The sequence below is a fragment of the Meleagris gallopavo genome, chromosome 2 (assembly GCF_905368555.1).
Source record: "Meleagris gallopavo chromosome 2, MGAL_WU_HG_1.1, whole genome shotgun sequence".
NCBI lineage: Eukaryota > Metazoa > Chordata > Aves > Galliformes > Phasianidae > Meleagris > Meleagris gallopavo.
In genome coordinates, this window is record NC_139405.1 from 14833272 (window position 1) to 14843270 (window position 9999).

The window sequence follows — 9999 nt, forward strand, 5'->3', positions numbered from 1 at the left end:
GAAATGCTTGAAAGTAGTTAGAACGCAATCATCCCAAGTACCTTGAATCAAACCTCTAACAAGTCAGGTCCCACCTAGGACTGCTGGGATCCCTTTTCCGCAAGCATCTTCTCTCTTTCTTCTGTAAGACGCTTTGTCAAAGCAATCTGCTCTTCCAGCAGGCGAATGTTTTCCCTTTTCAGATTTTGTCGCTCCAGATCTCTGAGAACACCACTGTGCAGCCTCTGAAAGCACAAGGGACAGGGTTTCACAGCCTGTTTGATCGCGAGTGTGACCCACCCCACCTGGGCTCCAGTCCATCTTGCAGGGCTGCTCATCGTGCCATACTGACTCTGCAAACCTCCTACAGCCATAATGCCCTGCCATGCACTGGTAGCTTCCACACCGTGCAGGATGGACACAACCAGTAACAGCCAGGTATCGCTGCCCTAAACCTCTACCCAAAGCCAAGCAATTCCTTCAAAAGTACTATTCTGCTTGGAGAGAACTTGGTGGCAAAATAATTTTAAGAAAAAACTATCATTTTATCTTGATTTGCTTATGTCTTATTCTTTCTTTTTTTTTTTTTTTTTTTACTAGTATTTAAAAAAAATAAAGTTAATAAACTCTCACTGTAAGGCTGGCTGAAGATCCACAGCCTGCTTACGCCAAGCTCGCTCTTGAAACAGCAGGGCACTTCATTCACAAGCAGTACCTTTTATCCAGAACATTTGTTGTACATGAGACACATGGCACTGATGAGCAGTATGCACACTGACAGCTAAGTCACCAAGTGGACATAAACAGCCTTAAGAAGATTCCAGCTACTCTTCTGTTTCCTACTTACACTTTTCTGTCTCTGCTACCCAGAATCACAGAGTGGTTTGTGTTGGAAGGGACCTTTAAGACCACCTCATTCCAACCCTGCTATAGGCAGGGACACCTCCCTCTAGACCAGGCTGCTCACAACCCATCCAGCCTGGCCTTGAACGCCTGCAGGCAGGGGGCATCCACAGCCTCTGGGCATCCAGTGCCGGTGTCTGTGAAGGCATCCGGGAGGTTTTTGCCAGGCACCTCTTAAAGCCGTGAGTGAGAATTGCATTTTGGGAGGGAGAAGCTCACAGCAGCGGCCTCATCAGGTGCCCCGACCAAAGGCACCTGCCATCGGTTAACGAACGAAGCAACAACTACAGCACGCAGAAGGTGCAAAGGGCTGCGAGCCCTATCCTGACAGCAGCAGAAATATGGGAACCGACGAGAGGACATCACACCGCTCCGGGCGGGCCGGCCGGCCTGCCTGCCTCCCCGCCCCCGCTCACCTCACGCTCCCGCCGCTGCTGGACGTGCACGGCCGCGACGGTGGCGGCGGAGAGGAGCGCGGTGACGACCAGCACCGCTCGGGAGCTTCTCGACATCGCCGGGCACGCGCACGACCAGACGGCCGTTAGCAGCGCGCACCACAACCGCCTGCCCGCCGCAGGGGGAAAGGCGGGACCGGGGCAGGAGGGGGGAAACGCGCCCCGCCCTGCCGAGCGCCGAGCGCGTCGAACCGCCGCCGCCAGCCCTGAGCAGCGGAGGGCCGAGAAGGTCAATGGCATCCTGACTTGTATCGGCGATAGTGCAGGCAGCAGCAGCAGGGAGGGCGTCGTTCCCCTGTGCTCAGCTCTGGTGAGGCTGTGCCTCGAGTGCTATGTTCGGTGCTGGGCCTCTCACTGTAAGAAAGACATTGAAGCCCTGGAGCCTGTCCAGAGAAGGGCAATAAAGCTGTGAGGGATCTGGAGCACGAGTCTTAGGGGAAGCAGCTGAGGGAGCTGGGATGGTTCAGTCTGGAGGAGAGGAGGCTCAGGGGAGACGTTACTGCTCTCTACAACTGTCTGAAAGGAGGTGTGCTGAGGTGGGAGTTGGCCTCTTCTCTCAGGTACCAGCAACAGGATGAGAGGGAATGGCCTCAAGTTGCACCAGGGAAAGTTCAGGTTGGATATAGGAAACATGAGTGGTGAGACATAGGCACAAGCTGCCCAGGGAGGTGGTGGATGGAGGCACCATCCCTGGAGGTGTTTGAGGAAAGGGTAGATGTGGTACTAAGGGGCGTGCTTTAATGAGCAATACTGGTGGGAGGTGGGTGGTTGGAGCTTCATTATTTTATGATTCTATGATCACAACAGGGTTGTGGTCAATGGCTCTATGTTCAGGTAAAGGCCGGTGATGAGTGGTGTCTCCCAGGGGTCTGTCTTGGGACCTGTGCTCTTTAGCATCTTTAACAGTGGGCTTTAAACTAAAAGAGGGGAGATTTAGATTCAGTATTAGGGGGAAATTCTTTACAGTGAGGCACTGGCAGTGTTGCCCAGAGAAACTGTGGGTGCCCCATCCCTGGAGGCACTCCAGGCCAGGTTGGATGGGGTCCTGGGCAGTCTGAGCTGTTGGGGGGCAGCCCTGCCCATGGCTGGGAGTTGGTGAAGGGGCTTTAAGGTCCCTTCCAACCTGAGCCATTCTGTGATTCTATGATTCCATGATTCTGTGTTGAGTTGCTGCTTTCAGATCACAAATTCCTTACCACCATCAGATGGGAGGTTTATTGTGAGAGGCGGTCTTATCTTTGACTCCTTCCTATGCTTTTTGTCTGGGTATTTGCCATTGCTATCTCTCAGGTGGGAACATGAGGATTTTCAGCTCCTCTAAAACAGGCTCGGCTATTTCCAAGTAGAGCATGGAGATGCTGCTCTGTAGTCAGCTTTGGTGACACTAATGGGGACCTTTGCTGTGAGGAGGTAGCCAGGGCACATCCCCTGAGTAGAACAGGAAAACTGAATGCATAAAGCCAATCCTTCCTTGTTATAATCTTCTTCATCTGTCTGCTGAACAAATGTGATTAAAATGAAAGGTAAAATTAGTGGAAATGATAGCATTTCAATTTAGTGTAATAGTTTTGCTCACGTTTGTATGTTTACTGTTATTAAGACGTGCATAAGTGCTTGTAGCACAGCCAAGGCCACCAGGTGCCAAGAACAGGGTTGGGCCAGATGTAGAGCAGGTGTGAGCCAACACACAGTGCCTTTGGCACCATGGAAGGGCACAGCTTGCCCAGCTGGGAGCCAAGTGCCTCTGTGCGAGCCTGGCATTAATCACTTCAGGGCCCAAAACCCCAGACGGGGAATGTTCAGGCTGTGGTTTCACAGTGGGGAGTTCTGGCTCAAGGTGTTCCCATTTTCCTCCCATCTCTCCTGAGGGCCAAGGGTTGCTGCAGTGCTCACTTCCCCAGGTTCAGTCTGCTGTGGTCCACCATTCTGGATAGTTGTTGGCTTTCCATGCTCAGGGTAAGCTCATTGAGGAGGTGACCTGATGGAAAACCAAGCTGTGGACCAGACTGGCAACTAGGTCTGGCTTAAAACCCACAGCAACTGTGTGGAAAAGTCCCCCTTTCTTTTTGTGTGAAGCTGCTCTCCAGCTGGATGGTATGGGCAGGCAGTGTGCACACAGCCAGAGGCATGATGCAGGGATGGAGAGCAGGAATGGTATGGGAGGGAGGGAGACTGAAGTGCCCTGCAGTGATACTGTTGGGGAAGCCTTTCAGCTGGAGATTAGCACAAGGGGAAAAAAAGGTGATGTCAGGGTTACCCACAACAAATACAACCTTAACCACCCATGAGCCATTGCAGAGACATCTCACAGGACTTGTGGTGCCATTGGTGGTAGCTTATTGCAAGGAGTCAAGCCACACTGCTCTGGAGCAGAGAGTGAGATGAGAGATTCAGCTTGTGCTGAGGGAAATTGGCTCAGAAGAGCCTTTTGGTTTTTTTGCTGGCTCACCTGGTTTCTCTCCTCTTAGGGCTTCCTCGAATAAACACCTTGGTTTGCTAATAGAGGGTTCCTGGCGTGTTGCGTCTGTACTATTCTTTGATGTCCTATTTCCTGTGCCTCTGCTCCTCCTTTGCTAGCCTGGGCATAGCAGCATGCATCATCTCCCGGAGAAGGGCTTGCAATTCAGCCAGGAAAGGGTTTATTCGCATGTGAAGGAGGCTGTGAAAAGCTAGAGGCCATTTCCCTCCTGGGCAAACAGCTCAGATCTCTACAGTTATCTTGAATAAGCGTCTGAAGTCAATGCTTAGAGGGCATTTTTATCCCGGTTTCCTAAGAAAACGAAGCTTGTGCAACCTCTGTGCCTCATTCACCCCCTCCCTTCCCTTCTGTTCATGCACAGGCGTCTGCCAGTCTCCCAGGTGAGGCCGCGTTGGAGTTTCTGTGTCAGGAAGGTTTCTGTGTTCATCTGCCAGTTCCAGCCCTTTCGATAGGCGTGGAGGAGCTCTTACTGTGCTGTGCGTGAAGGCGTGGTTACACCGAAGCAGGAGAACAGGGTGAATGTAAGGGGTGGCTGCATCACCTTAATCCATCCACCAGGGAATCCAGCCCATGGGGCTCTCACTTGCAGCTCACCTAGCGGGTCATCAGCTGATGCCAATCCCCAGGAAAACCCCATAAGATGTGGCAGGGGTGGATACAAAATATTAACTGAATCCATTTCCAGGTTTGATTTGCAGCCTGAACGCAGCCCCAACTGTTCCACCTCTCACACCAAGGGACAAACCAATCTACAAGCACACAAATCACCATGAGTGAAAACCCCAAAGATGCATTAGCCCTCTTTGTAGAGGCAGCTCTTCCTCCTTAGGCAGCATTTGTGCACACCCTCAGTGCCCCACCAAACAGCCAGAAAGAAGGCAGAAGGTTCAGACCCCACCCAAAGTATGGTCCCCTTCACACAGTGAAGCCCAACAGGGCTTTCCAGTGCTGCAGGCAGGAATGCACCCTCCAACTGCTGTCCTGTGTGCATGCAGCCAGCAAGAAGGCTCAGGAGGATGGAGCTGAGCGAGCAGAGATGGCTGAAAGGGAGAGAGCCTCTCCTACTGCTGTTAGCACTGATTTTCTTATTACAGCAGCACTAACAGTGACAAAAATGATCACTGCTGTGTTGCAGGCATTTTTTTTCTCACCGCAATACTGTTTCCCGTCTAAGAAATGTAATGATCCCCCCCGCAACAGCTGCAGACCCGACTGCTGCAACGTGGACGTTGCTCAGGTGCAGCCTACCTGGCCAGGCAGCCCTTTTTCCCATTGGGTTTGCAGGGCAGGGAGTGTTGCACCGTCAATATGCAAAATTTTCAAAAACAGAGGAGGGAAGTGTCAACATTAAGGGCTTTCTGTCCCTGCTCTGTAATTAAGAGGGAGGGCAGCTGAGGGCTTTTCTGCGTGCAGAATCAACAGGCAATTTGAATGAATGAAATGCACGCACTGAAGGTGTTATTTCAGCTGGGTGAGCTCCTCTCCAAACAGACGAACGTGTGCATAACGTGGGCTGGTTTTACTTTCCTCCAGGCACCAATGAAGTGAATGCTACCAGAGTGTCCGTGAGGGGGTTCCACGAGCCCCTGCCCCCCTCCCACAGCAGCGCGGATAGGTTGGGCTGCTCATCCCGCAGTCTGACGCCGCTAAGATCTGAACGGTGAGAAAAAAGAGAACAGCCAGGCGGAAAGCAGCCCGCTCTCTCGATTGCAGCAGAAAGCAGCACTCTTCCAAACCTCCCCTTCCCTTCGCAGGGCTCTCTGTAAAACAGTTACTTCTGATTTTAATTTGCCTGCGCGTTTCCTCCTTCGCGGGGAGGGCAGGCAGGGCAGGCGCCGCTGCGAGCGCTGCCGGATTTACAGCCACCGGCGCTCGGTTACCGGTTGGCCGGCGAGCCCTGCTGCGCCCCAGGTAACCCGCGGCACGGGCTGGGCCGCCGTGTCTCCCTGCTTTGCCCAGGGCACGGCTCGCCTGCTCCCTACCCCACTGATTGCAGCGTCGGGGTGCTGGAGCGGGTGCCCGGATAGGGAGCTCCCCTCGGCTCCCGGTGGTGTGGGGAAGGGCGGGTGAAATGCAGGTCGAGGCCAAAGTCTAGCAGCGAGGCGGCAGGAGGAGGATGTGAAAACAGCTCTTTATAATTATATTGGTGGCAATTTCACAGACCCTTGTCCGCAGACGGAGCGAGGCAGGCAGCGCTGCTGGGAGGCTGCTGTGGGCAGGGATGCCAAAAGGCGTGGGTTTTTTGTTTTTTGTTTTTTAACTATTTTTTATTTTTTGGTCTGGTAAACATTATAAAAGGCATTGGTGATAAAAACCCTTGTGCAAAAAGGAAAAAAGAAGGAAACAAGGAAAGAAAGAAAGACAGAAAGGCAGACAGACGTTGGCAAAGCAATTCTGAAAGAAATCATTCCAGAGCTTGCATGACAAAGGTGGCCCTACTGGAAAAAGATCCCGTCCCCATCTGAGGCACCCCCAGCACTGTGATTCCCTGGGGATGGCTGCTGGGGCTGTGGAGCTGTTTGGGGCCACCCAAACAAACTGGCTTAAGTGGGAAGCTGGGGAGGGGCAAAGGTGCCCCTGGTTTCCCTGAGTCCTGGCTGAGAGCAGCCCTGCTGGGAGTGGCACCTGGGGCCATTTTCAGGTAGCGGGTGCCCGTGCCGATGGGTAACAGCTCCAGGCATGTTGGAACAGATGCTGTGCCTCAGCATGGGGGAACAGGCGAGGGAAGCTCTGGCCCTGACCTGAGGATCAGGCACCCCAACAGCCCCTGGCCCAGCCGGGGGCAAACCAGGCAGTGGGGATCTGTGGTTCTCCGGCAACCTCTTTTCTTTCTGCTGCTCAAACACTTCGGGGTATTTCCCGAGCACCTGAGCCCAGCCCAAGACAGTTATTTCTCTCTGCATCTCATCCTCATCTCTCCTTGTTGCTCCTTTGTGTCCACCCACTTGTGAAGGGAATGGCACCCACCGCCCAGCTGCCCAGCTCCCAAAGGTCGACTCCCACCCATTTGAAATGGTAAAGAAGTGTGACAGGCCCATATGCATACAATGGGTTTTATTGCAGCCGGTCGTCCTGCAGGAATGAGGAAGTATCTCCCGAGCCCCAGAGATGCCATTTGTCCTTTGGGGATGGGGATTTTCTCTCTGAGCTGGAGGGGGATGTTAGATGCGGTCGGCAGGGAGCGCAGCCTTGTGCCTGCCCCGTTATCAGCTGTGCCAGCTGCAGGAAGTGGGGCTCATTATTTTTAGGAAGGAGTTGGCTAGGTCATACCCCAGCCTTCTTCCACTGGCAGCAGCCGTCTCGGGGAGAGCTTCAGGCAAGCAAAGCAGGGAAAATGTGGCTTTTGGGGGATATTTCCTGGCGTTCCCATGGGTCACCTCGCTGCGGCATGCACCATCCAAGCAGAGACATGGGAACGCAGAACTGCGGTGGTGTGGAGAGCTGAGCAGGATGTGATGAGGGAAAGCGTTGTGCTTGAAAGGAAATAAGGAGTACAAGGTTTCCAGATGTTACCCTGCCTTGAGCTGCCCCTTCAGCAGAAGCACTCAGCTCTTTGTCCTCATGGGTACTGGCACCTCCGTGCCCAAGGGGACCACCCAAAGGCCACCAGCACTGCTCCTGTGATCAAACCAGCAAGGCCCTTACCAAACAAGAGGATAGAAAAGACAACATCCCACCTGAGAAGCCATATAGATGGATGTCCTGTCTACGGAGCAGGCAACCATCTCCTGGCACCTCGGTGGGTTCTCTGGTGTCTGATGAAAGCTATGCTTGTGGTGAATCCTCGCCCAAGCATGGTGGGAACATGAACACGAGTGGTTTTCTCTCTTTAGCATGCATGTGTGAGGAGCTCATGGCTGTGTGACGCTTGGCAGCCACACACGCACTGCTGTAGGGGCACTCGGAGGCAACACTGGGAGCAGCTGGGGCTGCTCTGGGTGCCTGAGGGTGCGCAGCCATGGCGAGTGGGTGGCAGGGAGACAGCACTGAGCTGGGAGAGGAGCGGACGGATTGGTGTGGAAAGACAGGGAGACGCTGGGAGTGGCAGGGGCTGTGGGAGGCTGGGAGCCGGTGAGTCAGCGCGGTGGGGCGCTTGGAAGCACGGCAGGGTACTTGGAAGCACACAGAGCCAGGCCTGCTGCAGGCCCAGAGCCACGTTCTCCTGGCTGGCACTCGCTGCTGCCCTCCTTCACGGCTCAGCCAAGGTGAGCAGGTCGCTCTCCTGGTTGAGGAAATGCTGTGGCCTACTCCTGGGTGTGTGGCACACCTAACTGGGGCAGATGTGACAATGTGGCCTGGGATCGGTGCTGCCTGGCGGCCGGGCCATCTCTGTGAGCAGGATGCTGCTGGGGACATCACAGCTGGTGGTGCTGCTCATATCAGAGGAGCCCAAACAGAGGACCATCTGTGCTTTGGTCGCATCCACACATTCTCCATCCAGCCCGTTTGGCTCAAAATCTAAAGAAATCACCAGAAAGCAGTGTGCATCACTGGCGGGGAGCTCATCCCCTCAGGCTGGTGTCTCTCTATTTCTAGGTGGCACGGTGATGGCCACGCTCAAACCTTCTGTCTGCAGATAGACCTGCACCCTCACCACTCCCTTAACAGCAGACAAATGCCTTTGCTTACGCTTATTTGCTTCCTTTCCCATGTATTTCTCCCTCCACTCCTTTCCTCTCTGCCCCCTCCAATCCAGTCCCTCCCCTTACTCTCCAGACCCAGGTCTCCGCTCTTGACCTTGCCTTTCCCACTTCCATTTGGCATTATATGGACCAGCATGGAGCTGGCAGTGAGGGCAGACTTCCACCAGGGACATGAGCCCATTCCCATGCAGGGCTGTGTGCGGGAGGGATGTGATTGCGACAGCGTCTCATGGCTGCTGCGCAATGTTTGATCCCATCTCTCCCTTTTTATTCCCAAATGATTTGAGTCAAATGAAGCCCATTTTAGTAGTCAAATATGTAAGGGTGGGTCCCATTGTGCTTTGACCCTACGGGGCGTTTTGTACATTTAATTTGATTTACACCCAAAATGTTAATATGACGTACCGGATTTTCTTCCACACCCAGCTAAGGCTGAAAATTAAGCAAGGTCCCACAGAAAGGTTGGTACCATGCAGTCTCATTAGCATGTAACTGCTATTTGTTAAGCAGTTACGGTGCTCGGGCTGTGCATGGCTTTTCTCCCACAGCCGATGGGGAAGGATGGCGGCTGCCCGGTGTCACATCCATGGGCTGCTTTGCTGGGGGAGGCACAGCCCCAGGGTACTGCTTATGGCACCACAGGCATTTCCCTACAATGGTGTTTGCGGGGCCATGCTGTGAGCCTGCTCCTCAGGCTCCTCTGGGGTGAATAACAGCATGAGAAAGTAGCCCATCACCACCCTGGTGCCCTGGTCATCTTGCCTTGCCAGAAGCTGCAAGACCACCAGTGCTGGGCACACTGCAACCCTGACCACTCATTAGGGCTCCGGAGCTGACTGTAATTATAATTATTGATTCATCCATGTGAGTGAGTGCACACCTAGTGTGGAGCATCCAACGGGAGCTGAAGTATGTCCTCCAGTATCTTACAGAGTCAAAGCAGGGTTTGAAAAAGGCGATAGTATGATGAAGCAGTTCCAGAGAGCTCTTGGTGCAGGAGTGCTGTGATTAATGACATTTGCTGCCTCTTTTGGCTTAAAAGACAAGGAGTGGTTAAAATAAAAGAAACCTCAAGTTGAAAGCCTTGCAAAAAATCAATTAAAACCTGTGTAGTTTTATCCTGACCTGGAGCAAAATCTCAGACATAACAGAGAAATCACTTAGCCTTAAAGAGAAGGAAAGGAAGAGCGTTCCTCGTGGTATCGCTGAGGTGCCCTGGGGCACGCTGGGTTCCACCTCCCCTGGCATCACAGTGATGCTCTCCTGCCTCACTCCTACCAAACCACAGAATCACAGAATCATTTAGGTTAGAAAAGACCCCTAAGATCATCATGTCTGATAGTCAGCTCATCACCACCAGTAACCACGTCCTTCAGAGCGACATCTCCACATTTCTTGAGCACCTCCGGCGATGGTGACTCCAACACCTGCCTGGGCATCCTCTGCTTGTGCTCAATCACTCTTTCAGAGAATAAATGTTATCTAATATCCAATCTGAACCTCCTTTGGTGCAACTGAAGGCCATCACCTCTTGTCCTAC

At 53.2% G+C, this 9999-nt stretch overlaps 1 protein-coding gene across 1 annotated transcript; it reads right to left on the bottom strand.

Annotated features, from left to right (window-relative positions):
• Positions 1-72: 72 nt before the first annotated feature.
• Positions 73-1510, bottom strand: PET117 (PET117 cytochrome c oxidase chaperone). Its single transcript, XM_085219033.1, has 2 exons — positions 1299-1510; positions 73-224 (listed from the first exon to the last, which is right to left on the bottom strand). The coding sequence occupies exons 1-2, from the start codon at positions 1392-1394 to the stop codon at positions 75-77; spliced, it is 246 nt and encodes an 81-aa protein (XP_085075159.1). The 5' UTR covers positions 1395-1510; the 3' UTR covers positions 73-74.
• Positions 1511-9999: the final 8489 nt, after the last annotated feature.